This window comes from Melospiza georgiana, chromosome 21, assembly GCF_028018845.1.
Source record: "Melospiza georgiana isolate bMelGeo1 chromosome 21, bMelGeo1.pri, whole genome shotgun sequence".
Taxonomy (NCBI): Eukaryota; Metazoa; Chordata; class Aves; order Passeriformes; family Passerellidae; genus Melospiza; species Melospiza georgiana.
The window spans coordinates 11,114,326-11,131,670 of NC_080450.1; the positions used below are offsets into that span (position 1 = coordinate 11,114,326).

At 48.8% G+C, this 17,345-nt stretch overlaps 1 protein-coding gene across 2 annotated transcripts in view; it reads left to right on the plus strand.

Annotated features, from left to right (window-relative positions):
* The first annotated feature begins 481 nt into the window (after positions 1-481).
* Positions 482-17,345, plus strand: part of STX8 (syntaxin 8) — a 79,257-nt gene continuing 62,393 nt past the window's right edge. For both annotated transcript variants that reach the window (XM_058039075.1, XM_058039074.1), the window contains exons 1-6: positions 482-532; positions 1,132-1,231; positions 5,487-5,581; positions 6,115-6,225; positions 11,905-12,029; positions 13,260-13,352. In XM_058039075.1, coding sequence (XP_057895058.1) covers positions 516-532; positions 1,132-1,231; positions 5,487-5,581; positions 6,115-6,225; positions 11,905-12,029; positions 13,260-13,352 — 541 coding nt within the window. In that variant the 5' untranslated portion in view covers positions 482-515. The remainder of the gene's footprint in view (positions 533-1,131; positions 1,232-5,486; positions 5,582-6,114; positions 6,226-11,904; positions 12,030-13,259; positions 13,353-17,345) is intronic.

The window sequence follows — 17,345 nt, forward strand, 5'->3', positions numbered from 1 at the left end:
GAACCTCTGCCCCTTGTACTGCAGAGTTCCGTGCCCGCCCTCTGGGCACTGAACCTCTGCCCCTATAAACCCCGAACATTGCATCTGTCCCTGAGCCCTGCACATCTGTCCGTCTGTCCCTGTAAACCCCGAACACTGCATCTGTCCCTGTAAACCCCGAACATTGCATCTGTTCCTGCGCCCTGCACATCTGTCCCTCTGCCCCCAACACCCGGTGCTTCTCTCTCTCCCGAGCATCCAGCCCTGCCTCCCTGCCCAGCACAGCAGAGCCGCTACGCCATCGGCCCCGCTCCCCACACTGCCGCACCCCGGGGCCGGCTGCGCTCCCCGGGCCTGCACCCCAGTACCTCTCTCCCCTCTCCCCTCTCCATCTCTCCCCTGTCTCCATCTCTCTCCCCTCTCCATCTCTCCCCTCTCCTCTCCCATTTCCCTTTCCCCTCCGTCCCCTCCCGGCGCCTGCGCGCGGCGCGTCCGGGCGGATCCGGCGGAAGCGCCGCGAAGGTTCCGGGGCCGCGATGGCTCCGGACCCGTGGTGAGCGCCGGGCCGGGCCGGGCCGGGCCGGGCTGGGCCGGGAGTGCGGGTCGGGACCGGGTCAGCACCGGCTGGGACCGGCCCTGCCGGGGCTGCGCAGCGTGCGGAGCCTGCGGGCCCGGCACGGGCGGGAGCGGGGCCGGGCGGGCTGGGCTGAGCGGGGTGCGCCTTCCCAAAGCCGGTGTGCGTGTGTTTGTTCGGGTGTGCTGTGTGTTCGGGGCTGCTGAGTGTTTGGGGGTCCTGTCCCAAAGCCCATCCCGGTGTCCGTGTGTCTGTTCGGGCGTGCTGTGTGTTTGGGGGTGCTGTGTGTACCCCGATCCTTTCCCAAAGCCCGTCCCGGTGTCCGTGTGTTTGGGGCTGCTGTGTGTTTGGGGCTGCTGTGCCTTTCCTTCCCGTGTCCTTTCCCAAAACCCATCCCAGTCTTTGTGGCTGTGTGTTTTGGGGCTGTTGTGCCTTCTCCTCCCGAGGCTTATACCGGCGGGTCCCATGCCATGCCATGCCATGCCATGCCATGCCATGCCATGCCATGCCATGCCATGCCATGCCATGCCATGCCAGCCGGTCCCGTGTCCCCGGGCTCAGCCTCTGGGTCCCCGCAGGCTCCCTCTGCTCGCCGCCGCCCGCCAGCTCGCCCAGGACATCGCCGAGAAGCTGCAGGAGCGGAGCCGCTGCCAGCGGAGCGGGGAGAGCTCGGCCAAGGTGCCCGGCAGGGATGGGCCAGGCGGGGCTGGGGCCGGTGCGGTGTGCCGGGATGAGGGCGGGATTCCCGGGATATGGGGCGGGATTCCCGGGATGCGGGGCTGAACTCCCGGGATGCGGGCGGGATTCCCGGGATGCGGGCGGAATTCCCGGGATGCAGGGCGGAATTCCCGGGATAAGAGGCGGAACCCTCGGGATGCGGGCGGCATTGCCGGGATGCGGGCCAGGGCTGTGTCGCTGCCGCTGCCGGCACCCGCAGGGGAAGGCTGTGTTCCAGCGCCGCTCTCTGTCCTTTTAGGGGTCTGTCAGGGGAACGAGAAGGGAGTTTGGGGATGAACCGCAGCTCCCCGGTGGTTTGGGGTCAGCAGCGGTGAATCTGCGTGCAGCGGCGCTGGTTCGGGGAGGAGCTGTGGCCGTGCTGGGCACGCCCTGCTGCCTGCTCCGGGCTGTTCCCGACGGATGGAGCTGATCCAGAGGGCCAGGGATGCTGGGATGGAGCTGGTCCAGAGAATCAGGGATGCTGGGATGGAGCTGTCCCAGAGGCTCAGGGATTCTCAGGGATGCTGGGATGGAGCTGTCCCAGAGGCTCAGGGATGTTGGGGTGCTGGGATGGAGCTGTCCCAGAGGCTCAGGGATTCTCAGGGATGCTGGGATGGAGCTGTCCCAGAGGCTCCGGGATTCTCAGGGATGCTGGGATGGAGCTGTCCCAGAGGCTCAGGGATTCTCAGGGATGCTGGGATGGAGCTGTCCCAGAGGCTCAGGGATGCTCAGGGATGCTCAGCAGCTGCTCTGCTCCCTCTCTCTCTGAACAGGGATGTTCCTCACCCAGGGCTGGCTCCAGTCTTTTGCAGTGGCTGCAGATCAGAAGGAGCAGGAACCTTGCAGCCTTGTTTTAGTTGCATTTCTAACAAAATACAAGCCCAGAGTTACACAGGAATGAGAAGCAGCAGTTGGAGCTCTCCCAGGAATGATATGTTCTCCACGTTTTTCCACTTTCTGTGAAATAAAGAAATATAAGGAATAAGAAAGAATAAATAAGTCAGAAGTAAAATAAAGGTTTTCAGGAGGCTGCTTTTCCTGTGGCTCCAAGCCTTGTCCTTTCCTTCAGGAGCAGCTTTGTAAGCCCTAAGTTGGTCATTTATAACTATTGGCATAATTAAAGCCCCAGTGCTTTTTCTCCCCCTCTCTGTATCAGGGCTGTAATGCAGTGCCTGATCTCTGGGTCTGCTGGGCCACTCACTTTGCTGAGAGCTGTTCAAATCAAATGTCATTTTTGAAATGTTTCGTTGGGAGAAGTTCTGAGGAACAGTGTGTAGGCTGTGCACAATAATCAGTGCTGCTGCATGGCAGCCTCACCTCAGCAGGAGTTGAGAAGGGGTCTCAGAAACCCCAAATAAGTGGGGTTTGAGCAGTATTTTCTCTGCCTTTGGAGAGTTTGGAGGTGCAGATTAAATTCCTGCTTTCTGCATGGTGAAGTGTCAGAATTGCACAGAGACCTCAACAACAGCAGAGCAATAAAAGATTGCTGCTCCATGTATCTATTTATAGAGGGCAAAGTCCTCTCCTGCCATCAGTGCCACCCCTGAGGAGCCCAAAGCCCAGGGAAACGTGGGGCTGGTGCTGTTTGGAGCCTTTGTGGGGCTGGAACTCTCCGGGCTTGTGTTTTATGGAAACATTGCAGGGGTGGCTGACTTCTCCATAAAATCATTTGTCCCGTGCCCTGTGTTTTTCAGCTTCCTTTAATCCATTAACAGGTAAAGGGGAATATTTGGCAGCGTTTGATTCTACTCTAAACAAGGTTCCCACAAGGAGAGAGGTGTTTCCATAACAGAAATGCCTGTTGAGAAACCCACGGCTGAGCAGTCGCGTGCCCTGTGCCTGCTGAGGGCTGAAATGCAGGGAAATGTCTGTGTACAGAACTGGCCTTTCAGGGAGAATGTAAACAGGGTTTAATTCTGTAGTATTTTGCAATTAGCACAGCTGACAAACTTCTTGCCTGTTGCTGAGCCAAAAATAGAGCACAAAATCTAAAATGGAAAAATAAACGGTGAGGAAGGATTTTAATCCAGCACTTACCTGTGAACTATGCTCTGTTCAGCTGATCATAAAACTTCCATTGGTTTATTTTTTTTCTACTTTTCTTCTACCTTAGTTTTCTGTTGAGGAGGGGAAATTTTTTGTTCTCTCACTGCAGTTTCTGCCCAGGCTGCTGCATTTGGTGACTTTTTTGGCCGTGTCACCTTTGTGCTCTGTTGCTGTTCTGGGTCAGTCAAATGCAGCATTCTTCACCTGGAGCTGAGGACAAACAAAATTAATTACCTTTAATTACCTGACTGCGGAGCTGGAGGCCCCACAGAGGCTTTGGCACTCCCCAAATCTCTGATCCCCTGTGCTGGTTTGGATCTGCTGCCATGGGGGTGTTGAGTGCTTTGGTCCAGAGGTGGATTTGGCTGCCTCAGCCTGGCTGCATCTGCTCTGTGCTGTGTCTGGTGGTGTTTGAGGGCAAACCCCAGCCAGTCAGGCAGGTTCCATCTCCTGAGGCTCTCCTGCTCCATCCTAGAGGGGTTCAGGCTCTCCTGCTCCATCCCTGACAGGTTCAATCTCTCAGGCTCTCCTGCTCCATCCCAGACAGGTTCAGTCTCTCAGGCTCTCCTGCTCCATCCCAGACAGGTTCAGGCTTTCAGGATCTCCTGCTCCATCCCAGACAGGTTCAGGCTTTCAGGCTCTCTTGACTTCAGCACTCAGGCAGGGTCTGGCAGCACTGCCCCTGCTGCTGCTGCTGCCTCTGGGGCTCCAGGAGGGCAGGGCTGAGCGTGAGAGCAGATTTTCCTCTCTGGCCCCAGTTCCCCATTGAGCAGCTGGGGTTGCTGCCCGTTGTAAGCCACAGCTTGTAAACAAGAGGCACAGCAAGTCTTAATTAGCGTGACTTGCATTGTTAATTGCAGTTTGAGTGTTTTTTTCTGCATAACTGGAATGAAAAGAAATAACATCTGAGGAGGAAAAACTCAGGATGATGTGAGTTTGAGTTGGGAAGGGGTGGGGGGAAAGCAGGAGGGTTTCTGCCAGCCTGGGGTTTGCTTGCAGCAGGGAAGAATGGCTGAATTACATTTTACTGAGAGCAGACACATCTGGGCTTGGGCTGCTCACTGGTGAGAGGGGACTGGGGAGCTGGGTGCTGCTGAGAGGGGAAATGGAACAATCTGGATTTCTTTGGGGTCTTAGGTTTCAAGTCTGGAGGAGTTCAGTGCAGGGAATGTGTGAACCTGTAGCAGCCTCCCCTCTGATCCTGGTAGCTGGGGAAGAAACCCAGTGGCAAAAGAAGCTGGTGCTTGTATTTTTACTGAAGATCAGAGCGAAGAGCTGGAAATTTATCTGGAAAATATTAAAATGTTTTGCCCATATAAAGAAGTGTGTTTATAAAGACTTGAAAGACAGCTTTCCATATTCATCAGCATTAATACCTCAGAGTTGTGTTTGTGAAACTGTTCCATTGTTTTGTAAGCAGTGACTCCTGGCTCTGAACAGGCTCTCTGGGCTGGCAGTGGAGTCCTTCACACCTGTGCAGTAAAAGTTAAATATATATGTCAGATCACAGGACATCCTTTTGGCTGCCCTGGATGGCTCCAGACCCTGGCAGGGGTCTCAGAGACCTTGGCACAGAGTCACAAACACCTGTGCCTTTGATTTTAACCTATGGAAACAATTCCCAACTTCGTGTGAAGAGTTACAAGCCACAAGAGTTTGAGTAGAATGACAGTGAATTTGTCACAGGGTGAAAAAGTAGAATTTTTGGGATTTAGAATGGGAGTTCAAGAGGCAAGATGGAGGAATCTGGGTGTGTCCTGTCCTTCTTCTTGTCCTCCATCTTCTGCTGTGATGGTGACACTTCTGGATGGGTTTAGAGTGGAGGCAGCCTGTCTAACATAGGTGATAGGTATTGGAAAATTATTGTAAATAAAGCACACGTAGTTCTTAGTATGAAAAGCCAACACCACCCCAAGGGCAGGGACTGTGCCACAACTCGACCTGCTGGACAGATCTCAGCAGGTCAGAGAGAGAACGTAACAGATAAGAGAAAATAAACAACCCTGAAAAGCAGAATCAAGGAATCTCAACTTCTTCTGTTGTGGGACTGGGAAAAAAGGGACTTTTAATACCTGGGGAGCCATTTCAGCAACAAACCCAAGATATATGTACATGAAATGTGGTGCAGGTCTGCCAGAGCAGGCCAGTGACAATGTCTGTGTTCCCCCAGGTCAACATTGCCATCAGGTCCTCGCTGCAGAGCCTCAGGGAGAAGATTGAGCAGCTGAGGGAGCAGCTGCTGCGGGCGGTGTCCACTCGGCAGATGTACCTGTGCCAGCAGCCTGCCCTGGGCTGGGGCACTGCACTGTGCAAAATGGGAAAATGTGTTGTGCAAAGTGGGAAAATGTGCTGTGCAAAATGTGCTGTGCAGAATGTGGTGTGCAAAATGTGCGCAAAGTGTGCTGGGCAAAATGTGCTGTGCAAAATGTGAAAATGTGGTGTGTAAAATGTGTACGAAGTGCTGTGCAAAGTGTGCTGGGCAAAGTGTTCTGGGCAAAATGTGATGTGTAAAATGTGTGCAAAGTGTGCTGTGCAGGATATGCTGTGCAGGATGTGCTGTCCCCCCCTGCCACATCTCTGGCTTTCCCCTGGTTCCCTCTGCAGGACACTTGGCACAGAACATTCTCTGTGCTGCTGTTGTCGCTGTCAGGGCAGGAAGGGCCGGGCACCCCTGGGCTGCTGGGACGGGGCCTGGCTCTGGTCACCCCTGTGTCCCCATCCTTGACAGGAGGGGCTGAGAGGAGCTTGAGGAGAGCTCTGAGGCTGTGTGAGTTTGGTCCTTAACCCAGAGCCCTCAGCACCCAGCTGGAGGGGGACAGGAGGCAGAACCTGGTGGACGAGCTGGTGACACGGCACAGGCAGCTGGAGGCATCCTACAGGAATGAAGGTCCTGAGCCAGACATGAGCAGGTATGGCCCTGTCCCCTCAAATCCCAGGGGATCTGAGCTCTGGGGGCACCTGGAGTGACAGCTGAGCTCATCTGCCCCTGCAGGTACCAAAGGGAGGCATTTGCTCAGAAATGAGCTGGTTTTGTCAGTGACAGCACATGCCTGGCAGCTCTCTTGGTGCCATTCCCAGCTCGGGGTCCCTCTGCAATCCTGGCGGATCCTGGCCCAGCTTTGGGCTCCCAGGGGTGGCAGAGCCCCCCTGGAATGTGCCTGGGGCTGACACTCAGCTCTGCCCTGCATTAGAACAATCAGCACCTGGGGTTTGATGGGGCTGAGCGCTGACACTTGCCTGGCTGGTGCTGCTTTTCCACATCTAATCCAGGCCTGATGTGACAGCCCACGGTGCCCAGGCCCTGCTCTTGCCAGCAGCCCTTCCTTTCATTAACCTTCCTGCACCACTGATCACATGTTTGCTGGCCAGGCCTGGGGCTGGAGCTTTGCCCTGGAATTAAGCTACTTTACTGTGCTCAGCACTCAGGGAGCTCCACATCCTGTGAAAGCTGCTCTGAAGCTGTTTCTGGGCTGCAGGGCTGGGCTTTAATGCTCCTGGGGCTGATCCCAAGTGACAACTGCTGCAGGACTCTCCCTGCCTGGGGACAGCATTCCTGTCCCTCCAGCCCAATTAAGGAGCCCATGGAATGCCCAGGGCAGGGTTGGGCTGTTTGTGTGCCCCCCTGGAGCAGGGCCAGCTCCATTTCCTTTAGTGGGGATTTAATGACAATTTCAGTGGGGATTTAATGACAATTTCAGTGGCTTCTGCCCCTGTTTCTCCTTGGGAGGGTCTGTGCAGGCTGTTGGAGCAGGGGCTGCAGTGGGGCAGAATCCCCAGGGTGTCACTGCATTCCCAAGGCAGGGTGGGGAGAGCAGCCAGCAATGGGGACTCTCTGGGTGCCACAGGTCAGACTTTTACAGTATTTAAACATCTGTGGAGACAGAGGGATGGGAATAGTCCCACTCCTGTCTGGCCCGGTCTCAGGCTGGAGAAGTCCATGTCAGTCACCAGAGAATCAATGAATTCCTGCCCTTCCTTGGTGTCTCTCGGAATTCCTAAAAACAGAGACAAATTCTGGTGCCTGTGGGACACAAAGCCCCTTCAGGAAGAGAAGAGTCTATATTAATTTTTCTCCTCAGTGAGTCTATATTAATTTTTCTCCTCAGTCACCGTTTTCCTGGTTGAAGTCCTTCCTGACAGATGGAAGGGATTCCAGCCTGGATCCAAACAGGAATTTTACCTAATGCCAAACAGGCTCCAATCCATGAGTGCCCACTTCAGGTGTCAGATACTTTGGGAGTCTGGCTCTTGTTTGTGGGGAGCAAATAAGGAAATAAGAAAATTAGATCAACAGGAGTGGTCTGGGTGCCTCTGAAATCCCTTCCTGATGTCCTCTCAGTTGTGCTGGAGCCTACTGGCTGCAGCTGCAGCATCCTGGGAAGGGGATGGCTCAGGTGGGTGGGACAGAGGGAATTGTCCCCCAGGAGAGCCCCTGAGTGCCAGGATCAGACCTGAGCTGGGGCTTCCCAGGGTTCAGGGGGCTCTGTGGTCAGGGGTGCCCTGCAGCTCCAGCCCTTGGGGCAGTGGGAGCAGGGAACCACAGGGGGATGCTGTCCAGGGCCACATGGGGTTCCCTGGAGTGGGGAACTGCAGCTCCTGTGCTGCTGGGCTGGAAATCCTCTGAAATCCTCTGCCAGCTGCAGGGACTGCTGGAGAATTCCCATCAGGAGAGGTTCCTGTGAGGAAATCTCCACCTGGATGGTGCCTGGAGGGGATTTGGGTCTGCCTGTGCTCGTGTGGCCTCTCATGGGTTTTTGGAGAGATAGGGTTTCTATTTCAGAAAAATTCTATTTCAGAAAATTCATTTTTATTAGAAAATTGTTATGTAGAAAATTTATATAGATTTTTTTTTTACAAATTTATATATTTGTATAGAAAATTGTTTTATTTATTAGCTTGGAACTTCCTAAAAATACAGAGTGAGCTCTGTAAGTGAGAGAATGCCCCAGTCCTGCTGCTCCCCTGTGGAGAGTGACCTGTGAAGCCAGGCTGGGGTGCCCTGGGTGCTTCAAAGAGCCCCTCTGCAGTTCAGGGAATGTTCAAGTGATCATCCACCCAGCTGTCAGATGACCCAGGTTTTGTTTCAGACTCAGTCTTGCAGAGCCCTAAGCCTCGATGTGTGGCCTGGAGTAAGTGCTGGTTGAGTAATCTAAGTTACTTGGGAGGTGTTTCTCAGAATTATCAGTGAAACAAAGGACAAGCCCTCCCTTGTTAGGCAGTGCCAGAGCTCCCTGATTTTAAAGCCCATCACCTTTTCTGCTCGGGCACATCGCTGAGCCCTGTAATTAGTGAAATCTGCTCCCCTTATCAAAAGGCATCCCCACACTGCAGTGCTCTGTGAGGCTCCCCAGCTTTGCCTGATTAACTCCTGGAGGCAGTGGGTGGCTAATTGGATAAGCTTTAATCTTCACACCAGGCAGGGCAGGAGGAAGTGGGGCTGTGTGCAGGGGAAGGCAGTTACCAAACATGTCACAAAGATTATTGTGAGCAGCAAACCCCGGGCATGACCCAGCCCCAGGAGTGGGGCTGGCAGGGACAGAGGCACAGCCACAAATTGTCCCAGATTTGCTTGCCTTGGCTGTTTTTGGGCAGGCAGGAATAGCTGTGCTGGTTTTAGCAAGTAGAGAGTTTCTGTTCCCTTTGCTTTGGTTAAACAGCTCTGGCAGATGTTGTTACCTGGGGTTTGTGTCCCTCTAATTGAGGGGAATTGGGAGAGCTGCAGGGCTGGTTCCATCTCTAGCAGAGCAATGTTTCTGTCGTGGTCACAAACTGGTGCCACTGGTGGCACTGGGAGATAAAAGAGCCCATTTAATTTCGCAGAGCAGGGAGGAAAGGTGGGCAATGTGCAAAACTGCCCTCCAGCTGTGTGTCAGTTTGTCTGGTCCAGCCTGATTGCCAGCCCTGAGAAATGCAGGGGAATTTCATGGAGGAGCAGGGCTGGGGTGCAGAACAATCCCAGCTCCTCTCCCTGAACACCCAGCTGGCCATGGCACAGCAGGGCTGGCTCTGCTTTGGGGTTCACCCATTGAGGTGGGTAAGGGAGATGCTGAGATTTAGAAAAAGTGCTTTTGAGCCATTTTCATGAAAAAAAGGGGTCCTCTATTTTTTTGATATATTTTCCATACTTTTCTATTTTTTCATATTTTTCCATATTTTTTATTTATTTTTCTTTCTTTCTTTATTTTTTCCCATATTTGTTGTTTTTTTCCTGTATTTGTTTTTATATTTGTTTTTTCCTGTATTTGTTTCTTTTCCTAGGTTTGATTTTTTTTCCCCCTATATTTGGTTTTTTCCCCTATATTTGTTTTTTTCCCTATATTTTTTTTCTATTTATTGTTTTATTTATTTTTTCCCATATTTTTTTCTGTATTTGTATTTATATTTGTTTTTTCCTGTATTTGTTTCTTTTCCTATGTTTGATTTTTTCCCCCTATATTTGGTTTTTTCCCCTATATTTGGTTTTTTCCCTATATTTGTTTTTTTTTAAATTTTCTATATTTTTTAATTTTGTATTTATATTTTGTATTTATATTTTGTATTTATATTTTGTATTTATATTTTGTATTTATATTTTGTATTTATATTTTGTATTTATTTTTTGTATTTATTTTTTGTATTTATTTTTTTCTATTTATTTTTTGTATTTATTTTTTTCTATTTATTTTTCCTATTTATTTTTCCTATTTATTTTTCCTATTTATTTTTCCTATTTATTTTTTCCTATTTATTTTTTCCTATTTATTTTTTCCTATTTATTTTTTTCTATTTATTTTTCCTATTTATTTTTTCCTATTTATTTTTTCCTATTTATTTTTTCCTATTTATTTTTTCCTATTTATTTTTTCCTATTTATTTTTTCCTATTTATTTTTTCCTATTTATTTTTTCCTATTTATTTTTTCCTATTTATTTTTTCCTATTTATTTTTTCCTATTTATTTTTTCCTATTTATTTTTTCCTATTTATTTTTTCCTATTTATTTTTTCCTATTTATTTTTTTCTATTTATTTTTTCTATTTATTTTTTTCTATTTATTTTTTCCTATTTTTCCTTCTGCCTTCACGCGGAGCCGGGCAGAGGAGCTGCGGGCTCTGCTCGGGTGATTTTCCAGCAGCGCTGCTCCATCGCACGGCCAGGAGATGTCCCCAGCTGCCCGGGATTGCTGCGGGAGCCCCGGGAGCTCGGAGCCCTTCGGTGCCCCTCTGTCCCCCCAGTGCCCCGGGCTTGGCCACAGAGGGGTGCCCAGCACAGGGGGGCACTGGGCAGATCAGAGCAGCTCCATAAAAACTCAATTAAAACCACCAAAACAACTGCAAGGTTCTCATTTAGGTCTGGGTGTAACTAAAATAATTAATTATTCTTAAAAATACTGACAAATAATATAAATATATATAAATATAAACAATATTAAAACGTATAAATAGTAGTTATTATAATTAATTATTAGTTCTTATAATAATTAGTTATTTTAGTTACACCAAAGTCTAATAATTGAGAACTTCGGAGATCCTAAAATCCCTCTCATTTCTTCTGTTTGTGGAAGTGCTTTGGGAAAGAGCAGGGAGAAGCTAAAATGGGGATGAAATACAGAGTTGAAAGAAAGGAAAGCAGAAAGCAAAGCTCCAACTTGTGAATTGCTCCAACTTCCTCCAGTTTGGGGGAAGCAGCCTCAGCATGCCTCCCCCCAAACCCAAGCTGCAGTTCTGGGGTCAGGGACTCCCAGTCTGGTGTGGGGTTTGTCCTGTAGGAGACACCAGTGAAGGGCTGGAAGGCAGAAAGCAGAAATCTGGGACTGAGGAAATGTTTCAGTGGGGTTTCATTTTACTGCCTGGATTTATGTGCCTTGGACATGGAAATCTTGTTTTCTGTGGTCACCAGGGAGGTGTCTGTAATGTGAACAATCTCAAGTCATAATTCTTTGAAAAGAAACCCCATTATTTAATTACTCTTTCATTTAGGAGTGTGTGCTCCTGGCTTCTCATTCGGGCTGGTGCCAGACTGGGAAATGCAGGGAGGGAGCTGTGTCCATCTCAGTTCCCAAAATCCAGGAATGTTCCTGCTTAGCTTTGGTCAGCATGGCAGGGAATTCTCATCTGATTTGCATCTCTGTTAACAAGTGGATCCTATTGCTGTTTGAGGCTGTGGCAGTATTTTATGTGCTTTGATCAGGTAGCAAATCCAGGAATAATGTGTATTCCCAGGAATGCTATGTGCTCTACATGCAAACAGCATTTTAAATGGATTTATTTATTTATTTCTTTATACAATAAATACATATATATATTTATCTATACAATAAATACATACATACATATATATATATATATATATATTTGTACAATCTGTGGATTTATTACACAATTATTTATCCCTGTAAGATGAATTCTGTCCTTCCTTACCACTTCCAGCCTGTGGGGTGTATTTGTTCTTGGGGATTGTTCTGGCTGATCCCTGCTGGGCTGCACAGAGGGCTCAGCCCTGGGTGCTGCTGTGTGCCAGGGGTGGGAATCACTCACTGGGCTCTGGATGCTGTGTGCCAGGGCACAGACACCCAGCCAGGGTGGGAATCACTCACTGGGCTCTTTTCAGGTCCAGCCTCATGGCAGGAGGGGCCAAACGAGGCGTCACCAACCCCTGGCTCTTGGAAGAATCGGAGGAGACCAGAGGACTTGGCTTTGATGAGCTCAGGCAGCAGCAGAGAAGGATCATTGAAGGTACAAGAGCCTTTCTGGTTGTTTTGAGCATCTCTGGGACTCTGAGAGGAGCTTTTATTTGGACCTCAATACTCCAGCCTGGGCTGAAGTTTGATTCTTTGCAGATGTCAAACACAGCAGCTCCAGGCAGCTGCTCTCTGTGTGTGCAGGGGCAGCATTGTGCTTGCAATGTTCTTACCTGGATGCAACCTCTTAAATTAAATTTCAGAGGTTCTGATTTGCCCATCTGGTTTTGTGTGCTGTGTGATCACATAACTGCCTTGCTGGGTGCATTAAAGGTCTTGTTGAACTGGGACAAGCTAAGAATTAACTCCAAATTAATTAATCCAAAAACGGTCTTCAGATTTTGGCCCTCTGCACCCATGAGGAGTCTCTGGCTTTGGGAGTGTTGGGAGAGCTCAGCCTGGGGAGGTCAGGTGGCTGATGAGGTCATTTCCAGGCAATTCCAGTCCTGGAAGTGATGCAATGAAATCATTCTCCAGGAAAAGCCTGCTTCACTCTGCCTGGGAACAACAGCTCAGGAGGGTTTCTGATGGGCCAGGAGGGGCTCAGCTGCTTTTTTAATTACCTTATAGCTAATTAAACTGGGGCTAAAGGAGGCTGCAGGAGTGGAGGTGTCCTGGGCAGCCCATTTGGGCATCACTGCTGTGCCCTTGGCACTGACCCTCTGCGGCTCCTCAGTGCCACCCTGGCAGCTCTGGGCAGGGAGAGCTGCACATTTGGGCTGAGGGGCTCCCTGCAGGCCCCAGGGGATCTGCTTCTTGCCCCATGTGTCACTGCCCTCATCCCCTCAGCTCTCCCCACCCTCCGTGTCCTCTTGCAGATTTCAAAATCTCTTGGAATTCTTTGGTGTTTGCATCACCTGTTTTCTTTTATTCATGTTAAAAGTTGCTTGGAAAATTTAAGAAGGCTAATCTGGAGCTCTCTGTGCATGCCAGAAAATCTCCTGCATTTATGATTGAGTAACAGCTAAATGTTAAATTCTTGGATTTTTTTTTTTTTTTGGATCCTCAGCAAAATGTCCCAGCCAGAGCACAGAAATTATTTACCCATCATTCACGTTATTTCAAGAGCACTGTTGCCATAAGGATTAATTTTCATGTTGTGTTCATGTGTTTTTCTTAATACATTTTAGCCCTTTAAGCACAGAGTGGGTTTTTTTCCTTCACTTCTACCTATTTTATGTAGCCTGGCATTTCAGCAGTAACTTAATATATTTTCCTGGTGCAGAACAAGATGCTGGACTCGATGCTCTTTCTTCAATCATATCCAGGCAGAAACAAATGGGGCAGGAAATTGGGAATGAGCTGGACGAGCAGAACGGTAAGGACCAGGTCTTGCCTCACTTTTGTGTAAACCTGGGGTTTGTTTTTTCCTCTCCTCACACAACTGCTCCTCCTGCCCACAGAGCAAGCAGCTGGCACTGAAGGTGTGTGTTCAGCCTTTGCAGACTGTGCCCGCTCACACCTGGTTTTGCTGTGCCCGCTCACACCTGGTTTTATTGTGCCCGCTCACACCTGGTTTTATTGTGCCCGCTCACACCTGGTTTTGCTGTGCCCGCTCACACCTGGTTTTGCTGTGCCCCTCTCCTCCCCTGTGGGCTGTGCCCAGTGCAGAACACTTGGGGCGCTTCCCCCAGCCTGACTTTGGAACAAGGACAGTGTTGGTTGCTGCTCCAGAGCACAGAATGGATGTGCTTTTTCCATTTTATGGCAGTTTTTATGTGTTGCAGGGCTTCATTTGAGCATTCTCATTCTGTATTTCCTGATTAGCTAATGGAGAAGTCTTGAGGCAGCGATTAAAGGAGCAGCCTTGCACTGTTTGCTGCAAGAGGTTGGGTTGGGGAGGGTTTGTGGCAGTAAGTGTGGCTCAAATTCAGTGTCATATTGAGCCAGGAGAGCATCTAGCTCCTTTCAGAGGAGCCAGTGCCCAGTGGAGTTGCTCTCGTGCAATAATAAGTAAATAAAAGTGCTTTGTTACTCACCTCACTGTGGCATGAGCAGATCCTGCTGAGCTCTGCATCCCTTCCACCTGGAACAGCCCAGAGAGAGCCCTGGGCTTCATCCCTGGGCAGGGCAGTGTCCTTTTCCTTGCTGAGAGCCTGAAACCCTGATTCCTGCTTCTTCTGGGGTGGTGTTTGCCCTCTGCAGTCTCTGGAGTTTGGAACCTCTCTGCTCAGAGTGAGGGGTTCCAGAGTCACATCCCTGCGATCGGTGCTGATGGCTGCTCTGTTCTGTGCACACTGAGGGGTTCCACAGTCACATCACACCATCAGTGCTGCATGGCTGTTCTGTGCACGCTGAGGGGTTCCACAGTCACACCATCAGTGCTGATGGCAGCTCTGCTCTGTGCACTGAGGGGTTCCACACTCACACCATCAGTGCTGCATGGCTGCTCTGTGCACTGTGAGGGGTTCCACAGTCACACCATCAGTGCTGATGGCAGCTCTGCTCTGTGCACACTGAGGGGTTCCACAGTCACACCACACCATCAGTGCTGATGGCAGCTCTGCTCTGTGCTCACTGAGGGGTTCCACAGTCACACCACACCATCAGTGCTGATGGCAGCTCTGCTCTGTGCTCACTGAGGGGTTCCACAGTCACACCATCAGTGCTGATGGCAGCTCTGCTCTGTGCACACTGAGGGGTTCCACATTCACACCATCAGTGCTGATGGCAGCTCTGCTCTGTGCACACTGAGGGGTTCCACAGTCACACCATCAGTGCTGATGGCAGCTCTGTTCTGTGCACAGGAGGATGGATTTCTCCTGTTTGCCACAGCTAAACCCAGGAGGGATGTGAAATGCCTAGGATAGGAGGGGAAATTCCTGCAATATGTCTTTGTTTATTAATCTTAGGGCTGCTAAGGAAGGGTGTGTGCAGCTGGGACAGACCATGCTCAGTGCTCTTGGCATGATGTTTGGATCCTCTGCCTCGTGTGAGGAAAGACATTTTCAATTAGGGGTCTCATCTCATAGGTTCCTTTATTAATTGTTGTTTAAAAAGTCATATTAATTGCTTTTTTTTTTTCTCTAAATATACAATAGGAATTTCCTCTAAATAGGAGACAGGTGGGAAGCATGAGCATGTTTATGGATTCTCTGTAAAATTTTGGTTTCTCCTTAGGAAAATACACAATCTGTGTCCCATTTCCCTGCTGGGGGTTGGGGATGGTTCCCCAAATTCTTACGTTTTTGGGACCATGTGTTTTGTGCCATTGTATTTTTGCCAGACTTCTAGCAACGAGACCTGGAAATATCTGTGAATGGAATATATTTAACCCTCCTTTTTACAAATACTGCAGATAGTGCTGCTGTTGTTTGTTTTGGAGACAGTTACAAACCTTGAGCAAATTCCTGTGTTTCCTTGGAGCTCCACCTTGAGCTGAGGCAGCAAAGGGCAGCCTTGAGAGGTGAGGATGGTGAGGATGGTGTGTGCTGCTCCTGGGGGTGCTCAGAGCCTGTGTCCCACAGCCAGGAGCAGCAGAGCTGCCAGCCCTGCAGGCAGGGTCAGCAGGAGAGGCTGCAGCTGCCCAGGGCATTTGGGAGGAGCCTCCAGGTGTGGGGCAGATCACTCAACACTTCCTCCATCCCTGCCATGCCAGCGGAGCTCCCCTGTTTCCCCTGACTCAATGCAATCCCTTTTTGGGGTTTTTGGCAGGTATGAGGGATAGGGTCAGACATTTCATTGCCACTGGCACCCTGCAGGAGCTGAAGCCCTTAGCAATATTTTCCAGGGGCTGTTTCCCTGTGCACACCTCACTTCATGCCCTGTGTTAACCACGAGCAGACTTTGCTCAGGCTCTGTGCCAAGCCCTGTCGCTGCTGCTGGCCCAGGCTGATGAGGATAACTGCCCTGCAATTTCCCCTGCCCTGGAATCCCTTTCCTTCCTGGTGCTGAGTGATAATGGCATCGTCTGCCTTGTGGGGAGGCACGGGAAGTTCATCTTCATTAAGTGCTGCTTCAACATTTCTCTTTCCTGCACTCAGACTTTCCATCAGAGCCCCTTTCTGTGGGAAGCTTCACTTCCGCTTGCCTGGCTGCTGGGGATGTTCCCACCTTCTGCAGCTTCTCCTGCTGTTAAAATAAAGCCTGCCTTCGTCCGGGAGCAGCTGATAACGTGCATTAATTAATGAATTAGCCTTTGGGGAGCTGGGTACCAATTTTCCAGGCTCCACAACTAGATTTTTAATTTCAGATTCAGTAGCATATTAATGCTGTACTGGAGCTGGGAGAAAGAATTGACCATGTTGACTGCAGTAGTGGCTGTCCTCAGCCTATATATTCTTTTTTTCCATGGTTATCCCTATCACACTGGGCAAGGAAAATGTAAGGATCACGTGTGTCTGTGCAGCTAAGTAGCTCTGGGGGCAGGATATATACAAGATATTAATTCAGCCTGAATTCAATGCATAGGGCTGTGGAAAGTATTGAACCTTGATCACTCCTAATAGTGACTGACTCCTCTGCCATTGTGTGAGGACAGATGAGTGACCTCTCATCCCAGTGATCACACACACACTGGATCACTTTCCAGCCATCCAACTGGAAAGAAACTCTTTTGTTGACCTGAAATGAAATATATCAATATATTTATGAATTATATTTATATAATAGGTATATATTTATTTAATCTTTATATATTATTATATTTCTATTATTTATATTATTTAATAAATATTTATATATTTATATGAATTATATTTATAGAATATTTATATATTTATTATTAATATATTATATATTGATATTATTTATTATATTTGTATATATATTTATATATTTGATATGAATTCTATTTACAAAATAAGTATATTTATATGTATATTTATATATAAAAATAAAATATAAAATATAAATATATACATATAAATATATCTAAATAAAATATAAATATATCTAAATAAAATATAAAATATAAAATATAGATATAAAATATAAAATATGTATATATATATATATTTATATATTTATTTATTTATTTATTTATTTATTTATTTATTTATTTATTTATATTTATATATGAATATACAAATGAAACACTCATTTCCTCAGGTCTGCTTTTCCCAGCTCCCTGGAGGTGTTGGCACCCCCAGCTCCCCGGGGTGCCCAGAGGCATTTGGGCATTGTCCCCTGGTGCCAGCTGGGGTAGCTGTGCCCCTGCAGATGCACCAACACCGAGGGATTCGTTATGCAAAGTTTACTCCTCACGTGTGGATTGCTTTGTGTTTGTTAAATGACTGCAAAGTGATTAAAGCCCTTTGGGAGGGAGGTGCCTGGTGGTGCTGAGGGGCAGGAGCTGGAGCTGTGTCCCTGG